Source organism: Bos javanicus, chromosome 9, assembly GCF_032452875.1.
Source record: "Bos javanicus breed banteng chromosome 9, ARS-OSU_banteng_1.0, whole genome shotgun sequence".
NCBI lineage: Eukaryota > Metazoa > Chordata > Mammalia > Artiodactyla > Bovidae > Bos > Bos javanicus.
Window position 1 is genome coordinate 189233 of NC_083876.1, and position 21011 is coordinate 210243.

At 38.7% G+C, this 21011-nt stretch overlaps 1 protein-coding gene across 1 annotated transcript; it reads left to right on the plus strand.

Annotated features, from left to right (window-relative positions):
- Positions 1 to 338: 338 nt before the first annotated feature.
- LOC133254476 (olfactory receptor 8K3-like) lies at positions 339 to 1265 on the plus strand (the record flags this gene model as incomplete). The annotated part of the gene is made up of 1 exon (XM_061428705.1): positions 339 to 1265. A coding segment is annotated over one exon (927 nt), but the record flags the coding sequence as incomplete, so codon positions are not given.
- Positions 1266 to 21011: the final 19746 nt, after the last annotated feature.

Consider the following 21011-nt stretch of genomic DNA (forward strand, 5'->3'; position numbering starts at 1 on the left):
TTTTGGACTGATAAGGGGTGTTATGAGATGTTTATAAACATAACTGACCATTGACCATTATATGCAAGTACCACTTACCTTCCAGTTGCAATAACCTTTCAGTTGTTTTTCAGATGTTGACAATTTGAAAACTAGTGAATATTTCAGACTGTCTCTATCTTTATTTATGCATATTATTATACATAGCATATGGGATTTTTAAAAATATCCTGTTTTGGAAAGTTAGGATATATTTTACTTATACAAGCTTCACATATGAAAAATCTACCAGGTGATAATACATGAAATCTGCTTACTATGTTTGATGTCTCAACACAGAATACATATCCTGATAAACCTGCGTGAAAACACAAAATCTAACTGTGCCAAATGAACTCATCCTCACAGGAATCACAGACTGCCCTGAGCTGCAGGCTCCATTGTTTGGACTCTTGCTCATCATCTACGTGACCTCAGCGGTGGGCAACTTGGGCATGGTCATCCTCACTAAGGTGGACTCCAGGCTGCAGACACTCATGTACTTCTTTCTCAGACACCTGGCTCTTACTGATGTTAGCTATTCAACAGCTGTAGGACCCAAAATGTTGGCAAATTTTATTTTGGGTCAAAATTCAATCTCAAATTATTGGTGTGCCACACAGCTGGCTTTCTTCATCATGTTCATTTTAAGTGAACTTTTTATTCTGGCAGCAATGTCCTATGACCGCTTTGTGGCCATCTGTAAACCCCTGCTTTACACAGTCATCATGTCACAAAGGGTGTGTCAGATACTGGTGGCAATCCCCTACCTCTATAGCACATCCGTGTCTCTTACTGTCACTATAAAGATTTTTAATTTATCCTGCTATGGCTACAATGTCATCAAACATTTCTACTGTAACTGTCTTCCCTTGATATCTTTCCTCTGTTCAAACACACAAGAAATTGAACTGATCATTCTGATCTTCTCATGTGTTAATATGATTCTCTCCCTTCCAATAATTCTTATGACTTATCTGCTCATCCATGTAGCCATTCTCAGGATGAACTCTGCAGAAGCTAGGCACAAGGCTTTTTCTACCTGTGGATCCCACCTGACAGTGGTCACAGTGTTCTTTGGGACTTTGGTATTTATGTATGTGCAACCAGAGTCCAAACACTCCTTTGACACTGATAAAATGGCATCTATATTTTACACCCTTGTTAAATTTATCCCCATGTTAAATCCCTTGATCTACAGTTTGAGGAACAAAGATGTGAAATATGTTTGCAACATTTCCTCTTAAAGCCTACGTACAATATAATTCCTATCACTTAGATTCTGGACTTCAAACATTTTTCTATGTGTCTTTAAGTGGAATAGCAAGCACAAATAAGTTCAATGTACTTTTAGAGATGGCCTTTTATGCACCAGTAACACTTTAATGTGCTGTAATTAGACTAGCATACAAAGCAAGAAAAACATCTGCCTTCTTTCAGTAAGAGAGATTAATCATAAATATAATTAAGTAAATGTTATTATACAGGAGAATTGATTAGGACACTACAGAGTATTCAAGCAAGTAAGAACATTGAGTATGCTGTATGTGAGAAAGGAAGAATAGTAGATATAAAGTGAGAGAAGTGAAGTGAAGTGAAGTCACTTAGTTGTGTCCTACTCTTTGCAACCCCATGGACTGTAGCCTGCCAAGCTCCTCTGTCCATGGGATTCTCCAGGCAAGAATACTGGAGTGGGTTGCCATTTCCTTCTCCAGGGGATCTTCCCAACCCAGGGATCAAACCCGAGTCTCCTGCATTGCAGGCAGATGCTTTATCCTCTGAGCCACCAGGGAAGCCCCAGTAGACATAAAAGGTGAGTTTAAATGTTTATTGCTTTTCTCAACTACAAGAATAAATATTCTTCCCCATGACTATGTGTATGTTTGAGCATATGCATATTTTTTTTGTGTGTGTATAAGAATATCTATCTGTTTGAGTCTCCATATACTTCTAAGGCATAAGAAAAATTAAACCTTCCCTGGAAAAGGACATGGCAACTCACTCCAGTACTCTTGCTGGAAAATTCCATGGACAGAGGAGCCTGGTGGGCTACACTCCATGGGGTCACAAAGAATTGGACATGACTGACCACACAACACAAAAATTAAACATTGTGCTTTCAAGGCTGTTCAGTGTAGTGTAATGATTTGACTTCAGCAATTATCTGATGTTTCCCAGATGTTTCCATACCACATGGAGGAGGTTAGAGTCCTGCTCTGTTCTCATCAGTGAAGTTACTTTCATACATGAGCTCTAGAAAGCCTATTAACTCAGCACACTTTGCAATTCAGTAACCTACAAAATCAGCCTGATATTTTATTTGAATCAGTTCATTCTCTGTACCAGTGGACATTCCAATTAAGATCAATTTCCTTGATTATAGTTAGCAATCTGTACTGTGTATACCTGAAAATTAAGAGAGCAGCATTTAAATGTTTTCATCACAAAAGAAAAGGTAATATGATGGAGGTATTGGTGGTGGTGGTGTTCATTCACTAAGTCAAGTTCAAGTCTTTGCAACGCCATAAATCACAGCACTCTAGGATTCTCTGTCCTCCACCATATCCCATCTTTACTGTTTAGTTGCTAAGTTATGTCTGACTATTTGCGACCCCATGGACTGTAGCCAGCCAGGCTCCACTGTCCATGGGATTTCCCAGGCAAGAATACTGGAGTGGGTTGCCACTTCCTTTTCTAGGGGATATTGCTGACCCAGGGATCAAACCTGCATTTCCTGCATTGGCAGGCAGATTCTTTACACTGAGCCACCAGGGAAGCCCAGAGTTTGTTCAAATTCATATCAATTGAATCCGTGATGCTATCTAATCATCTTATCCTCTGCCACTCCCTTCTCCTTCTACTGATAGAGGTATTACCTCATGCTAACTTGTAATCGTGCTGCAGTGTGTAAGTGTGTCAAATAACACATTGTACACCACAAACTTACACAATGCTGTAAGCCAATTATATCTCAGTGATGCAGAAAAAATAAATCTCTTGAGGTATCCCACAGACACTTTAAATTTTGTATTTATAATTGCAGATTTTGATTACCAACCACTTCTGTTTGTTTAATGTTGTTGTTCGGTTGGTAAGTCAGTTCCGACTATTTGCATCCCAATGGACTGCAGCATGCCAGGCTTCCCTGTCCTTTGCCATCTCCCTAAGCTTGATAGACTCATGTCCATTGAATCAGTGATGTTAACTAACCATTTCATTCTCTGCCACCCCCTTTTCCTCTTGCCCTCAATCTTTCCCAGCATCAGGGTCTTTTTCAATGAGTTGGCTCTTCCAATTAGGGGGCCAATGTAATGGAGCTTCACCTTCAGTATCAGTCCTTCCAATGAATATTCAGGGTTGATTTCCTTTAGGATTGACTGGTTTGATCTCCTTGCAGTCCAAGAAACTCAAGAGTCTTCTCCAGCACTGCAATATGAAAGCACCAATTCTTCAGTGCTCAGCCTTCTTTATTGTACAACTCTCACATCTGTACATGACTACTGGAAAATCTAAAGCTTTGACTATGTGGACTTTGTTTCATGAGATTGTTACATTTCCTTACCTCTGTGAAGAACAAGAATATTTCTTGTTTAATATTTGTGCATCTTTACATAAGAGGTCTATTCTATATTAAATTAGGCTTGTGGTCTCTTTCATGGGGTAACTTTCCTCAATATTGGTTCATAAGCATTTATAATATACTTTATTAAGTTCAATTTGATAATCCTTCTTATAAGAAGCAAAAGAAGGTGATTCCATGATTTGTTCTATAGTATGTTTCTAGTGAAAGTGTAGTAAGATATGTACCAATTTATATAAATATTATGTCTTGTGAATTCTCCTAACCCTTCTAAATTTCCACCCTCTTTGGTTATATTTAGTATTTTAACACTCATTAAACTTTATTTACATCACAGAGTAAACTTTTTGTTTTTCCACTGTCATGGATTAAATTCTTCATGTAGTCAATCAAATTTGAGTTAAAATAATTTATTGGAATAAAAAATAATTATAAGTACTCTTTCAAGTGAGGTAATATATATATATATATATATATATATATAGTTTATATAGCTGATTTTTTTAAATTACTAAGAAAAATATGTACTGAGTATAAACATTCTGAATATAAATACATGAAAATTTTGGTTTTTGGAAAATATATGTTGGAAAAACATACAGTAAAAGGATGATTACTTATGATAGCTTCTGAGAACATGAAAATGTTTAAATTAATATTTTTGGATATGTACTTTTCTAAATTATCTTCAGTGAGTGTGACTTTTATAACAGAAAAAAGTAAAAGTATCTAATATCTAGATTTGAAAAAAATAAACTGTGACTATAAGTATCCCAATATCCCATTTCTAAATTAAATCCTGCTATGTAACTTATAGTTCCCCAAAAAATAAACCAGAAGGAGAACAAAATATGTAGAGATATACAAAGTTTGCTAATATATTTTATTCATTTTAAATGCTGTTCTTCAGTCACTAAGTCATGTCTGACTCTTGTGACCCCATGAACTGCAGCATGTCCGGCTTCCCTGTTCTTTACTATCTCCTGGAGTTTGTTCAAACTCATCTCCATTGAGTCAGTGATGCCATCCAACCATCTCATCCTCTGTAACCCCCTTCTCCTCCTGCCCTTAATCTTTCCCAGCATTAAGATCTTTTCTAATGAATTGGTTCTTCACACCAGGTGGCCAAAGTACTGGAGCTTCAACTTCAACAGCAATCCTTTCAATGAATATTCTGATTTAAATTTATTTGTCTTTAGTCTTCCCATATATTTTAGTGACTTGCCTACAACTGGTGCTTTTGGTTCAGCCTAGCATATAAACAATTGTGTGCTCAGTTGTGTCTGACTCTTTGCAAACCCATGGACTAGCCCACCAGGATCCTTTGTTCAAGGAATTTTCCAGGAAACAATACTGCAGTGAGTTGCCATTTCCTATTCCATGGGATCTTTCTGACCCAGAAATCAAGCCCAAGTCTCTTCTGTCTTCTGCATTGGCAGGCAGATTCTTTACCACTACACCACCTAAGAAGCCCATATAAGCAATTAAGCCTACCCATTTCTTGGATCTTAATTAGTCTGCTGATAACTCCCATCTATACATACAATTTACTAAAGAAAATAAATATGGTTTGGTCCTGTTAACCTTATGTCAATCTAATAATTAAGCCAGGAAAGAGCCACTAAGTGTGTAAAGAAGACATTTTTCTTTCCCTTGAACTAACTGACCAGTAATAACCCCTTGACCAGTAATGCTGAAGAAGCTGAAGTTGAATGATTCCTGAAGATCTACAAAACTTTCTAGAACTAACACCCAGTAAAGAGGTAGTTTTCATTATAGGGGACTGGAATGCAAAAGTAGGAAGTCAAGAAACACCTGGAGTAACAGGCAAATTTGGCCTTGGAGTATAGAATGAAGCAGGGAAAAGGCTCATAGAGTTTTGCCAAGAGAAAACATTGGTCATAGCAAACACTCTTTTCCAACAAAACAAGAGAAGACCCTAAACATGGACATCACCAGATGGTTAACACCGAAATCAGATTGATTGTATTCTTTGCAGCCAAAAATGAAGAAACTCTACATGGTCAGTAAAAACAAGACCAGGAACTGACTGTGGCTCAGATCATGAATTCCTTATTCCAAAAATCAGACTTAAATAGAAGAAAGTAGGGAAAACACATAGACCATTCAGGTACGACCTAAATCAAATCCCTTACATTATACAGTGGAAGTGGGAAATAGATTCAAGGAATTAGATTTGGTGGACAGCGTGCCTGAAGAACTATGGATGGAAGTTCCTGACATTGTGCAAAAGATAGGGAGCAAGAACTTTCCCAAGAAACAGAAATGCAAAAAAGCAAAATGGCTGTCTGAGGAGGCATTACAAATAGCTGTGAAAAGAAGGGAAGTGAAAAGCTAAGAGGGAAAGGAAAGATATACCCATTTGAATGCAGAGTTCCAAAGAATAGCAAGGAGAGATAAGAAAGCCTTCCTCAGGGATCAGTGCAAAGAAATAGACGAAAACAATAGAATGGGAAAGACTAGAGATCTCTTCAAGAAAATTAGAGATACTTAGGGAACATTTCATGCAAAGATGGGCTTGATAAAGGACAGAAATGGTATGGACCTAACAGATGAGATCAGATCAGTCACTCAGTCATGTCTGACTCTTTGCGACCCCATGAATCCCAGCACTCCAGGCCTCCCTGTCCATCACCAACTCCCGGAGTTCACTCAGACTCACGTCCATCGAGTCAGTGATGCCATCCAGCCATCTCATCCTCTGTCGTCCCCTTCTCCTCCTGCCCCCAATCCCTCCCAGCATCAGAGTCTTTTCCAATGAGTCAACCCTTCTCATGAGGTGGCCAAAGTACTGGAGTTTCAGCTTTAGCATCATTCCCTCCAAAGAAATCCCAGGGCTAATCTCCTTCAGAATAGACTGGTTGGATCTCCTTGCAGTCCAAGGGACTCTCAAGAGTCTTCTCGAACACCACAGTGCAAAAGCATCAATTCTTCGGCGCTCAGCCTTCTTCACAGTCCAACTCTCACATCCATACATGACCACAGGAAAAACCATAGCCTTGACTAGTGGAACCTTTGTTGGCAAAGTAATGTCTCTGCTTTTGAATATGCTATCTAGGTTGGTCATAACTTTCCTTCCAAGGAGTAAGCATCTTTTAATTTCATGGCTGCAGTCACCATCTGTAATGATTTTGGAGCCCAGAAAAATAAAGTCTGACACTGTTTCCACTGTTTCCCCATCTATTTCCCATGAAGTGGTGGGACCGGATGCCATGATCTTCGTTTTCTGAATGTTGAGCTTTAAGCCAACTTTTTCACTCTCCACTTTCACTTTCATCAAGAGGCTTTTGAGTTCCTCTTCACTTTCTGCCATAAGGGTGGTGTCATCTGCATATCTGAGGTTACTGATATTTCTCCCAGCAATCTTGATTCGAGTTTGTGTTTCTTCCAGTCCAGCGTTTCTCATGATGTACTCTGCATATAAGTTAAATAAACAGGGTGACAATATACAGCCTTGACGAACTCCTTTTCCTCTTTGGAACCAGTCTGTTGTTCCATGTCCAGTTCTAATTGTTGCTTCCTGGCCTGCATACAAATTTCTCAAGAGACAAGTCAGGTGGTCTGGTATTCCCATCTCTTTCAGAATTTCCAACAGTTGATTGTGATCCACACAGTCAAAGGTTTTGGCATAGTCAATAAAGCAGAAATAGATGTTTTTCTGGAACTCTCTTGCTTTTTCTATGATCCAGCAGATGTTGGCAATTTGATCTCTGGTTCCTCTGCCTTTTCTAAAACCAGGTTGAACATCAGGAAGTTCACGGTTCACGTATTGCTGAAGCCTGTCTTGGAGAATTTTGAGCATTACTTTACTAGCGTGTGAGATGAGTGCAATTGTGCGGTAGTTTGAGCATTCTTTGGCATTGCCTTTCTTTGGGATTGGAATGAAAACTGACTTTTTCCAGTCCTGTGGCCACTGCTGAGTTTTCCAAATTTGCTGGCAATATTGAGTGCAGCACTTACACAGCATCATCTTTCAGGTTTTGGAAGAGCTCCACTGGAATTCCATCATCTCCACTAGCTTTGTTCATAGTGATGCTTTCTAAGGCCCACTTGACTTCACATTCCAGGATGTCTGGCTCTAGGTCAGTGATCACACCATTGTGATTATCTGGGTTGTGAACATCTTTTTTGTACAGCTCTTCTGTGTATTCTTGCCATCTCTTCTTAATATCTTCTGCTTCTGTTAGGTCCATACTATTTTTGTCTTTATCGAGCTCATCTTTGCATGAAATGTTCCTTTGGTATCTCTGATTTTCTTGAAGAGATCCCTAGTCTTTCACATTCTGTTGTTTCCTCTATTTCTCTGCATTAATCACTGAAGAAGGCTTTCTTATCTCTTCTTGCTGTTCTTTGGAACTCTGCATTCAGATGTTTATATCTTTCCTTTTCTCCTTTGCTTTTCACTTCTCTTCTTTTCACAGCTATTTGTGAGGCCTCCCCAGACAGCCATTTTGCTTTTTTGCATTTCTTTTCTATGTGAATGGTCTTGATCCCTGTCTCCTGTACAGTGTCACGAACCTCATTCCATAGTTCATCAAGGCACTCTTTCTATCAGATCTAGGCCCTTAAATCTATTTCTCACTTCCACTATACCATCATAAGGAATTTGATTTAGGTCATACCTGAATGGTCTAGTGGTTTTCCCTACTGTCTTCAATTTAAGTCTGAATTTGGCAATAAGAAGTTCATGGTCTGAGCCACAGTCAGCTCCTGGTCTTGTTTTTGCTGACTGTATAGAGCTTCTCCATCTTTGGCTGCAAAGAATATAATCAATCTGATTTCGGTGTTGACCATCTGGTGATGTTCATGTATAGAGTCTTCTCTTGTGTTGTTGGAAGAGGGTGTTTGTTATGACCAGTGCATTTTCTTAGCAAAACTCTATTAGCCTTGCCCTGCTTCATTCCGTGTTCCAAGGCCAAATTTGCCTGTTACTCCAGGTGTTTCTTGACTTCCTACTTTTGCATTCCAGTCTCCTATAATGAAAATAACATCTTTTTTAGGTGTTAGTTCTAAAAGGTCTTGTAGGTCTTAATAGAACCGTTCAATTTCAGCTTCTTCAGCGTTACTGGTTGGGGCATAGACTTGGACCTAACAGAAGCAGAAGATATTAAGAAGAGGTGACAAGAATACACAGAAGAAGTATACAAAACAGATTTTCACGACTCAGATAATTACAGTGGCATGATTACTCACCTAGAGCCAGACATCCTGCAATATGAAGTAAAGTGGGCCTTATGAAGCATCACTACAAACAAATCTAGTGGAGGTGATAGAATTCCAGTTGAGCTATTTCAAATCCTAAAAGATGGTGCTTTGAAAGTTCTGTACTCATTATGCCAGCAAATTTGGAAAACTCAGCAGTGGCCACAGGACTGAAAAACGTCACTTTTCATTCCAATCCCAAAGAAAGGCAATGCCAAAGAATGCTCAAACTACCGCACAATTGCACTCATCTCACATGATAGCAAAGATGTGCTCAAAATTCTCCAAGCCAGACTTCAACAGCACATGAACCACGAACTTACAGATATGCAAGGTCGTTGTAGAATGGCAAAGGAACATGAGATCAAATTTCCAACATCCATTTGACTATCAAAAAAGCAAGAGAGCTCCAGAAAATCATCTATTTCTGCTTTATTGACTATACCAAAGCCTTTGACTGTGTGGATAAAAATAAACTGTGGAAAATTCTGAAGCAGATGGGAATAGCAGACCCCTTGACTTGCCTCTTGGGAAATCTGTATACAGGTCAGGAGAAGAAGAACTGGACATGGAACAACAGACTGGTTCCAAAATGGGAAAGGAGTATGTCAAGGCTATATATAGTCACCCTGTTTATTTAACTTATATGCAGAGTACATCATAAGCAAGGCTGGGCTGGGTGAAGCACAAGCTGGAATCAAGATTGCTAGGAGAAATATCAGTGACTTCAGATATGCAGATGATACCACTCTTATAGCAGAAAGCAAAGAAAAACTAAACAGCCTCTTGATGAAAGTGAAAGAGGAGAGTGAAAAAGTTGGCTTAAAGCTCAACCTTCAGAAAACCAAGATCATGGCACCTGGCCCCATCACTTCATGGGAAATAGATGGGGAAACAGTGGAAACAGTGTCAGCCTTTATTTTTGGGAGCTCCAAAATCACTGCAGATGGTGACTGCAACCATGAAATTAAAAGACGCTTACTCCTTGGAAGAAAAGTTATGACTGACATAGCGTATTAAAAAGCAGAGACATTACTTTTCCTACAAAAGTTTGTCTAGTCAAAGTTATGGTTTTTCCGGTAGCCAGGTATAGATGTGAGAGTTGGACTATATATAAATAAAGCTGAGCACTGAAGAATTGATGCTTTTGAACTATGGTGTTGGAGAAGACTCTTGAGAGTCCCGTGGACTGCAAGGAGATCCAACCAGTCCATCCTAAAGGAAATCAGTCCTGAATGTTCATTGGAAGGACTGATTTGAAGCTGAAACTCCAATTTTTTGGCCACCTGATGTGACAAACTGACTCGTTTGAAAAGATCCTGATGCTAGGCAAGATTGAAGGTGGGAGGAGAAGGGGATGACAGAGAATAAGATGGTTGGATGGCATCACTGACTCAGTGGACATGAGTTTGAGTAAACTCTGGGAATTGGTGATGGACAGGGAGGCCTGGCATGCTGTGGTCCATGGGGTCGCAAAGAGTCAGACATGACTGCGTGACTGAAAGAAACTGAACTGAGCTATTTATTTATTTATTGTGGTGGCCAAAGCCCAGAATCAGCAGAAATGTCCCTCCACTTGCTGTCAAAAGAACCTAGAGGAGTAAGGAAATTTTTCATCACCAAAAATACAATCACTTCTAAGTCAAAATTCATGGTAGCTCTAATTATCATAGTAGAAAATGGAAAGAACTCATAAGTCTCTCAGTAAGTGAATATTTAAACAGATTACCAATATCAAGAATATTATTCAATAACGTAAGGAAGAGATAATCTATACACACAAAAGTACCAAAGATTCTCAAGACATTTATCTTGAGAGAAAATTCCAATCCCTATTCTCTATATCACAAAGTGTAGAGATCAAAAAGATTAGTGATACCAAGGGTTGGGAATGGTGGCAGAGGAGGAAAGAGGTGTAGTTATAAAAGGCAGGCACATAGAGCATGTAATGAAACAGGTGCTATTGGATAACACAGACTGGAATAACTAAAATGATAAATTATGCAGTAAAGAATAATTTAAAAAAGCAAAGCAGAATTTGTAAACAGCCATGTGATAGAAATTCATGATGAAACAAGAAGTAACAGTAACTAATTTCTGTCTCTGAGAAATAAGAAAAAACAGTTACGTTGGCAACAAATCAAGGAGGCAACACCTCATATCAGCATAATGTATTATTTTAATTTCCTAAATACAGTAAATACTGTAATAGAACAATGTTGAACAATTTCTCCACAGTCACACGTTTGAGGAGAACCTGTGGAAATACTGACTCTTGGTTGTGCATGCCCTATAGATGCAAGATTTTGTCAAGAGTCCTGTGTGCTACACAAGGAAAGTTAACCAAGAGTGAATATATATCTATATATGTGTATATATATGATGGACAGGGAGGCCTGGCGTGCTGCGATTCATGGGGTCGCAAAGAGTCAGATACGACTGAGCAACTGATCTGATTTTATATATATATATATATATATATATATATATATATGCAAAGAAGGAAGGAGGGTGGGAGGAAGGAAGTCAGAAAGTAAGAAAGGAAAGAAAAATGTCCTTGGCAATTGAAAGACAATCTCTGGACATGTTGTTTTGCTCTCAATACTCTAGGGATAATCAAATTGCTTGGCATCTCCTCAGGGAGAATCTCAAAAAGTGAAAGAAATCCATAAATTCTTCTCACTTAGCCATGTCAGAAGTAGAGGTGAGAGTCATGAGAGATGCTTCATTACAGGTAAAATGACATGATATTTCATGTGATGCCTCATTTTCAATATTAACAGTGTTTCAGTGATATATTCAAAGTTCCAGTTTAGTTCAATGGCAAAGCCCAAGAAAAATGAGACCATTTCTGATACCGTTTTGTTTGTTTTCCACTACTCCATAAATCCTGAGCAGGAATAGGACATCTCTTCTTGTCTCTTCATATTAATTTATTGAATGTTATTCCATAGGATGACAGACAAAATGCTGAAAAGTATCTTTGAAACATCACCATGAAATTTGTTTTATATAAACAATGATATCTCTAATGGAGGGCAAAGTAGAGAGCAAATGACACATAACAAAAGAGATGTGAAGTTTTAGAAACAGAAAATTCAGAAACTGGGGGTGTTGTCTTTCTTTTATAACTCCTTCTGAATTCTTAGTTATTTAGTGCTCCACGTGCTTTTTTTGTGACCTCCCCTCAACATAATTTAACATTTAATGATTATTTAAATAAATGTGAAAGTATAATTCTTTCCAGATCCCTTGATGAGGCAAAATGAAATTCCCACCTCACACTGAGATGTAGAAAACAGTATTTGCATATTAAGAGACTTCTAAGTAGCCAGTTTTATGGTAATGGTACAATGATCAACATGGTCTTTGATTTCAAGTGAGCTCTGACAGAAAATATAAATGATAAAGATAGCTGAAGTCCATGTAGACCAAAGATAATTAGTGCAACAAGTTTATTAATTCTATAGAGTATTACTTTGTAATTCTAAATTCCTTTCTTCCAAACTTTGTTCAGAATTGCACACTAGTTTTAGTTAAAGCAGGGACTGTGTATATGATACTAACTTGTTTCTTTTTTAAAATATTTATTTATTTATTTTTGGCTCATGGCTCCAGAACACAGGCTCGGTAGTCATGGTGCACAGGCTTAGTTGCCACGTGACATGTGGGATCTTCCCAGACCAGAGATCAAAACAGTGTTTTTATCCTCCAATATGTAGTTTGGTTAAAGCTTGAAGACCTTAATTTCATAAGCTTTGACAGTGCTTCTAGATAGAGAAGCCCAGATTGTGTATGCTCCCTCAGAGAGGTTGGGATTGCATTATGTAAATACATTTTAAAAATGGATATCTTAATTATTTGTGATATGGCATCTTTTTTGTTAAAAAAACAGAATTATTTAAAATTCAGATTTAAAGATTTGTGAAAGTGGTAAGTGCCAAATACTCATTTAAAGAATAAATGACTAAATGGTTTTATTTACAGAATTTGTTATTTTTTAAACAACTAAAACAAGTGCAGTGAGAAAGAAAAACAAAAGAAACATTAGAAGAAAGACAAATTAAACTACAGGACAATATTTGTCAGGAGAAATGTTGAGGTTCAAGAGTCTAAGCCAGAGAGATATTAAAATAAATTGTTAATCGACTCAGACAGATTGTTGAAAAAAGTTTTTCAAAGGGAGAAGTGTTTCATTTGAAACACTGATTTTCATAGAAAATCAGACTGTATCTTAACAGACACCAAAAAGCAACTGGGGGAAAATATCAAAATAGACTGGAATGCCAACAATATTGCAGAATGCCACAGATAATGTGATAAAGAAAATTATTTTATAATGTTGAGGACTATATAGTCCCTGACACACAGTTTTCCCAATGAGATATTTAGGGAACTTTCCTAGTGGCTTAATAAAAAACAAGATTCTTTTAGGGCTACCATAGATATTTCAACTTTTTTCAAAGTAATTTTTGCCAAAGTGTTGATGCCCAGAATTTTGTTGTTTCCTACTGCAAGCTCCCCAGGACAATCAAAAAACCCATACCTTATTTTCTCCCATTTCCTGTGATCACCACAATGTTCATGACAGTATTCTTCATCAGACACCCAATTTTTCAAGACATTTGGTTCAGTGAACATTCTATTACAGTTATCCACAAAGGATAGTTTATAAGCCATAATATTACTACATACCATTGATTATTGGAATCCAATTTTCTATTCACATGATGTTTGGCTACAGTCCATGCGTGCGTGCACAGTCACTTCAGTTTTATATGACTCTGCGTACCTGTGGACTGTAGCCCACCAGGCTCCTTTGTCCATGGGATTCTGCAGGCAAGAAGACTGGAATAGGTTGCCATGTCATCTTCCAGGGGATCTTCTCCACCCAGGTATTGAACCCAGGTCTCCTGTGTCCTCTGTGTAGCAGGCAGATTCTTTGCCACCAGGCCACCAGAGGAAGCCCAGGCTACAGTCTATGGACTCACAAACAGTTGGACATGACTAAGCAACTAACACACTTTGACTTTAGTTATGTAAGGAAAATGTCTTGTAATAGAATAATATAGTAAGATATGTGCCCAATATCAATCAGTATATTGGCTGTTGCCTTCTTTAGTTAGTCAACATATTAATATTGGTATGTATACATCATGCACCAGATTCAGGTTTTGTAATTATTGCTCCAGAAAGAAGTGAACATTGAACTGTACAGTTCTTAGAAGTATTGTATATATCATCAGCAACCATTTAGTCATAGTCTTTCAAGGAAGAAAAGTTGTATTTATACTTGCTACATCCAAAAGTTTTAAAGAGAAGTAGCACATAAATCCCGGAGAAGGCAATGGCACCCCACTCCAATACTCTTGCTTGGAAAATCCCATGGACGGAGGAGCCTGGTAGGCTGAAGTCCATGGGGTCGCGAAGAGTCGGACACGACTGCACGACTTCACTTCCACTTTTCACTTTCATGCATTGGAAAAGGAAATGGCAACCCACTCCAGGGTTCTTGCCTGGAGAATCTCAGGGACGGGGAAGCCTGGTGGGCTGCCGTCTATGGGGTGGCACAGAGTCGGACACGACTGAAGCGAATTAGCAGCAGCAGCAGCACATAAATCCGTCTATAGAACCAGTAGTTCAAAAATATTACTTAATATAACCATTAGTGAACTAACCTATGTTATCAAACATATCAATGCATTGAGCTTCGTAGTTAAAAGGTTTACTTTTAGATTGAAAGTGCAATCTATGCATTTTTTGAAAAGAGTTTGCATTCAGTTCAGTTCAGTTCAGTCGCTCAGTCATGTCTAACTCTTTGCGACCCCATGAATCGCAGCACGCTAGGCCTCCTTGTCGATCACCAACTCCTGGAGTTCACTCAGACTCACCTTCATCAAGTAAGTGATGCCATCCAGCCATCTCATCCTCTGTCGTCCCCTTCTCCTCCTGCCCCCAATCCCTCCCAGCATCAGAGTCTTTTCCAATGAGTTAACTCTTCACATGAAGTGGCCAAAGTACTGGAGTTTCAGCTTTAGCATCATTCCTTCCAAAGAAATCCCAGGGCTGATCTCCTTAAGAATGGACTGGTTGGATCTCCTTGCAGTCCAAAGGGGCTCTCAAGAGTCTTCTCGAACACCACAGTGCAAAAGCATCAATTCTTCAGGGCTCAGCCTTCTTCACAGTCCAACTCTCACATGCATACATGACCATAGGAAAAACCATAGCCTTGACTAGAGGAACCTTTGTTGGCAAAGTAATGTCTCTGCTTTTGAATATGCTATCTAGGTTAGTCATAACTTTCCTTCCAAGGAGTAAGCATCTTTTAATTTCATGGCTGCAGTCACCATCTGTAGTGATTTTGGAGCCCAGAAAAATAAAGTCTGACACTGTTTCCACTGTTTACCCATCTATTTCCCATGAAGTGATGGGACTGGATGCCATGATCTTCGTTTTCTGAATGTTGAGCTTTAAGCCAACTTTTTCACTCTCCACTTTCACTTTCATCAAGAGGCTTTTGAGTTCCTCTTCACTTTCTGCCATAAGGGTGGTGTCATCTGCATATCTGAGGTTACTGATATTTCTCCCAGCAATCTTGATTCGAGTTTGTGTTTCTTCCAGTCCAGCGTTTCTCATGATGTACTCTGCATATAAGTTAAATAAACAGGGTGACAATATACAGCCTTGACGAACTCCTTTTCCTCTTTGGAATCAGTCTGTTGTTCCACATCCAGTTCTAACTGTTGCTTCCTGACCTGCATACAAATTTCTCAAGAGGCAGATCAGGTGGTCTGGTATTCCCATCTCTTTCAGAATTTTCAACAGTTTATTGTGATCCACACAGTCAAAGGTTTTGGCATAGTCAATAAAGCAGAAATAGATGTTTTTCTGGAACTCTCTTGCTTTTTCTATGATCCAGCGGATGTTGGCAATTTGATCTCTGGTTCCTCTGCCTTTTCTAAAACCAGCTTGAACATCAGGAAGTTCACGGTTCACGTATTGCTGAAGCCTGTCTTGGAGAATTTTGAGCATTACTTTACTAGCGTGTGAGATGAGTGCAATTGTGCGGTAGTTTGAGCATTCTTTGGCATTGCCTTTCTTTGGGATTTGAATGAAAACTGACCTTTCCCAGTCCTGTGGCCACTGCTGAGTTTTCCAAATTTGCTGGCAATATTGAGTGCAGCACTTACCCAGCATCATCTTTCAGGATTTGGAAGAGCTCCACTGGAATTCCATCACCTCCACTAGCTTTGTTCATAGTGATGCTTTCTAAGGCCCATTTGACTTCACATTCCAGGATGTCTGGCTCTAGGTCAGTGATCACACCATCGTGATTATCTGGGTCGTGAAGATCTTTTTTGTACAGCTCTTCTGTGTATTCTTGCCATCTCTTCTTAATATCTTCTGCTTCTGTTAGGTCCATACCATTTCTGTCCTTTATCAAGCTCATCTTTGCATGAAATGTTCCCTTGGTATCTCTGATTTTCTTGAAGAGATCCCTAGTCTTTCCCATTCTATTGTTTTCCTCTATTTCTTTGCATTGATCGCTGAAGAAGGCTTTCTTATCTCTTCTTGCTATTCTTTGGAACTCTGCATTCAAATGTTTATATCTTTCCTTTTCTCCTTTGCTTTTCACTTCTCTTCTTTTCACAGCTATTTGTAAGGCCTCCCCAGACAGCCATTTTGCTTTTTTGCATTTCTTTTCTACGGTAATGGTTTTGATCCCTGTCTTCTGTACAATGTCACGAACCTCATTCCATAGTTCATCAAGGCACTCTATCTATCAGATCTAGGCCCTTAAATCTATTTCTCACTTCCACTGTATAATCATAAGGGATTTGATTTAGGTCATACCTGAATGGTCTAGTGGTTTTCCCTACTTTGTTCAATTTAAGTCTGAATTTGGCAATAAGGAGTTCATGATCTGAGCCACAGTCAGCTCCTGGTCTTATTTTTGCTGACTGTATAGAGCTTCTCCATCTTTGAGTGCAAAGAATATAATCAGTCTGATTTCGGTGTTGACCATCTGGTGATGTCCATGTACAGAGTCTTCTCTTGTGTTGTTGGAAGACGGTGTTTGTTATGACCAGTGCATTTTCTTGGCAAAACTCTATTAGTCTTTGCCCTGCTTAATTCCATATTCCAAGGCCAAATTTGTCTAACTCAATGAAACTAAGCCATTAGCTTGGGCCACCCAAGACCAGCAGGTCATGGTGGAGAGGTCTGACAGAATGTGGTCCACTGGAGAAGGGAATGGCAAACCATTTCAGTATTTTTGCCTTGAGAACCCCATGAACAGTATGAAAAGGCAAAATGATAGGATACTGAAAGAGGAACTCCCCAGGTCAGTAGGGGCCCAATATGCTACTGGAGATCAGTGGAGAAATAACTCCAGAAAGAATGAAGGGATGAAGCCAAAGCAAAACAATACCCACTTGTGGATGTGACTGGTGATAGAAGCAAGGTCCAATGCTGTAAAGAGCAATATTGCATAGGAACTTGGAATGCCATGAATCAAGGCAAATTGGAAGTAGTCAATCAAGAGATGGCAAGTGTGAACTTCAACATTCTAGGAATCAACGAACTAAAATGGACTGGAATGGGTGAATTTAACTCAGATGACCATTATATCTACTACTGCAGACAAGAATCCCTTAGCAGAAATGAAGTAGCCATCATGGTCAACAGAAGAGTCCTAAATGCGGTACTTGGATGCAATCTCAAAAACAACAGAATGATCTCTGTTTGCTTCCAAGGAAAACATTCAATATCACAGTAATCCAAGTCTATGCCTCAACCAGTAATGCTCAAGAAGCTGAAGTTGAACAGTTCTATGAAGACCTACAAGGCCTTTTAGAACTAACATCCAAAAAAGATGTCCTTTTCATTATAGGGGACTGGAATGCAAAAGTAGGAAGTCAAGAAACACCTGGAGTAACAGGCAAATTTGGCCTTGGAATACGGAATGAAGCAGGGCAAAGGCTAATAGAGTTTTGCCAAGAGAATGCACTGGTCATTGCAAACACCCTCTTCCAACAACACAAGAGAATACTCTACACATGGACATCACCAGATGGTCAACACCAAAATCAGATTGATTATATTCTTTGCAGCCAAAGATGGAGAAGCTCTATACAGCCAGCAAAAATAAGACCAGGAGCTGACTGTAGCTCAGATCATGAACTCCTTATTGCCACATTCAGACTGAAATTGAAGAAAGTAGGGAAAACCACTGGACCATTCAGGTATGATCTAAATCAAATCCCTTATGATTATACAGTGGAAGTGAGAAATAGATTTAAGGGCCTACATCTGATAGATAGAGTTTGCTTTGCATTTATATATATAAACTGCCTATTCAAGAGCATTTACCAAGCAAACATAATCTATACTAAAAGGATTTTGCAACTATTTGATCCTTTTCTCTTTTGTTTTATTTCTGCTTAATATAAAAATCTAATGAGAACCAAATTGCAAGTTGCATAACTTCAAATTTGATATTTAAAACAGTATATTTTAATTGTTATCTTAAAATATTACTGAATATGCCAGACATTACATGATGCATTCTTAAATTTTCTAAATCATTTTTGTGTTAGTAACAGATCTTTATTAAACTACACACAGACACACAGCACACTATTTTTGTTTCTGATTTTTTTTTTTTTAATTTTTGCAATGCTGTGTTGGTTTCTGCCATACAATAATGCTAATCAGCCATGATTATACATGCATCCCCTCCCTTCCTAGGCTCCCTCCCCTCTCCTCATTCCATTCCTCCCGGTCATCACAGACCACCAGACTGGGCTCCCTGTACTGGATAGGAACATTTGGTTATGACCCTTGGATGACAAACAAGAGTTAAATTCCTATCTCTAATGCCAGAAATTTTGCTGTATATTCCTAAACAATAAAAGACATATGATTTAGCGTAAAGCATTATGGTAAACATTTAATTTTCATAGAAAGCTCTAAATCATTGAAGGAAATGTAGTATTTAATATGTTGAATTATAACTACAACACATGGCCCCTCCATGCTGCTGCTGCTAAGTCGCTTAAGTCGTGTCCGACTCTGTGTGACCCCATAGACGGCAGCCCACCAGGCTCCCCCGTCTCTGGGATTCTCCAGGCAAGAACACTGGAGTGGGTTGCCATTTCCTTCTCCAATGCATGAAAGTGAAAAGTGAAAGTGAAGTCGCTCAGTCATGTCCGCCTCTTTGCGACCCCATGGATTGTAGCCCACCAGGGTCCTCTGTCCATAGAATTCTCCAGGCAAGAGTACTGGAGTGGGTTTCCATTTCTCCTCCAGGGGCTATTCCTGATCCAGGGATTGAACCTGGGTCTCCCGCATTGCAGTCAGACACTTTACCGTCTGAGCCACCAGGGAAACCCGTTGAGGGAAGCCAGTTGAGTGAAATGAGTGAAGTTGCTCTGTCGTGTCCGACTCTTAGCGACGCCGTGGACCGTAGCCCACCAGGCTCCTCCATCCAGGGGATTCTCCAGGCAAGAATACTGGAGTGGGTTGCCATTTCCTTCTCCAGGGGATCTTACTGACCCAGGGATCGAACCCAGGTCTCCCGCATTGCGGTCAGAGACACTTAACCGTCTGAGCCACTGGGGAAGCCCGTTAGTAAGACACAAATAGGTAAAGGCAAGTTCTTATATTTAATCTCAATCAGTCATTTCCTTAAAGCAATCCAATGATCCAGCAATTATTAAAACCTTTGGTAAAACCAGTCATAGTCATGGATTCTCTGCTTTTGCTATAAAATTACCTGGAATTATCAAGAAAGAATATCTTTGATGAGGTATGTTTTAATTACTCTTTGGTGAATATTGAGCCAGGGTTTTCCAGGTGGCGCTAGTGGTAAAGAATCTGCCTGCCAATGAAGGAGATGCCAGAGACTCTGGTTCAATCCTGAGAGTCCTGGATTAGATTCCTGTATTGGGAATTCCCGTAGAATTCCAATACTGGTGACCCGCTCCAGTAGTCTTGCCTGGAAAATTCGATGAACAGAGGAGAGTGAGGGGTTACAGTCTATGGCATCACAATGTCAGACCTGACTGAGAAGGCATGCATCATACAGGCACAAATATTGAGCCAACTTCTTCATGTCACCCTATACCCCTGACCTAAAACATAACAGCTCTACAAGAAGCAAAAATTTTCAAAACTTGCCTTTGAGTTTAGCCTTCTTTTTTTTTTTTTTTCACTTTGACTCAAACACAGATGAGACCCAAACAGGGACTTGATTGCTTCCAACATAAGAATGGTCCAATGGTCCAGGTCTGTAGACTGGAGGTTAGTTGGTCCCATTAGCTCAGCCTTGAAGCTTGAGTGACCTGCCTCGTATCAGCAGAGCTGCCTCAGTAAACTCACTATTTCGAAGATAGCTGTTGTTGCAACATACTGGAGTTCATAAATGTTTCTTTTTCATCAATAAATAGCTAATGCTTTACTGAAACCTGTACACTAAATCCTAATTAATTTGTTGGTTGTTATATTACACTATCATGGGAGAACTGGTTTAAAGATACTGTAACTTAAAATGAATCAAAAATTACCTGAATAAAATTTCCAGTAAAATAGATAAATAAAATTTAAAATGTACAGCCACAATGATGTAAGTGGAAAAACTTAAGTGATAGGTATATATTATATCTCCAACGTTTGTATTATTTTCTTGCACTAGCATATAGAAAATATTTTATATCTGGTTATATTATCAATTATATTTAAACTATACCATATTATGAACTATTTAAGTTAGATATATTTCAAATTTTTCTTTATTTGCCTGGGAATCTTCCAAAGCCAAAGTGTTTCTTATGGAATTAATAAAGTTTTAAGATACTTAGAGTTTTATGCTGAGCAGCTCTTAATGTACTACTTTTATATTAAGACATAAACTTCCTTATTGTAGACTATAACTCTTCAGATCCTTTTAAAAGTCCTAAAGTTCACATGACTTGAATTAAACCAAAATTTAACCAGCATAAATACAAAGTCAGATATTATATACAGAAAAAATATCAATTCAATATTTGTATAAAAATTTTATCTTAAGTAGTCTTTTATTCCTATTTTTATTTGTAATTTTAAAGTTACTTTAATAAAATAAAAGAGTGAACAGAATTGGCCTGTCAATTACAAGGTTAAAATAGGTTCATGATTTGATTTGCTATTG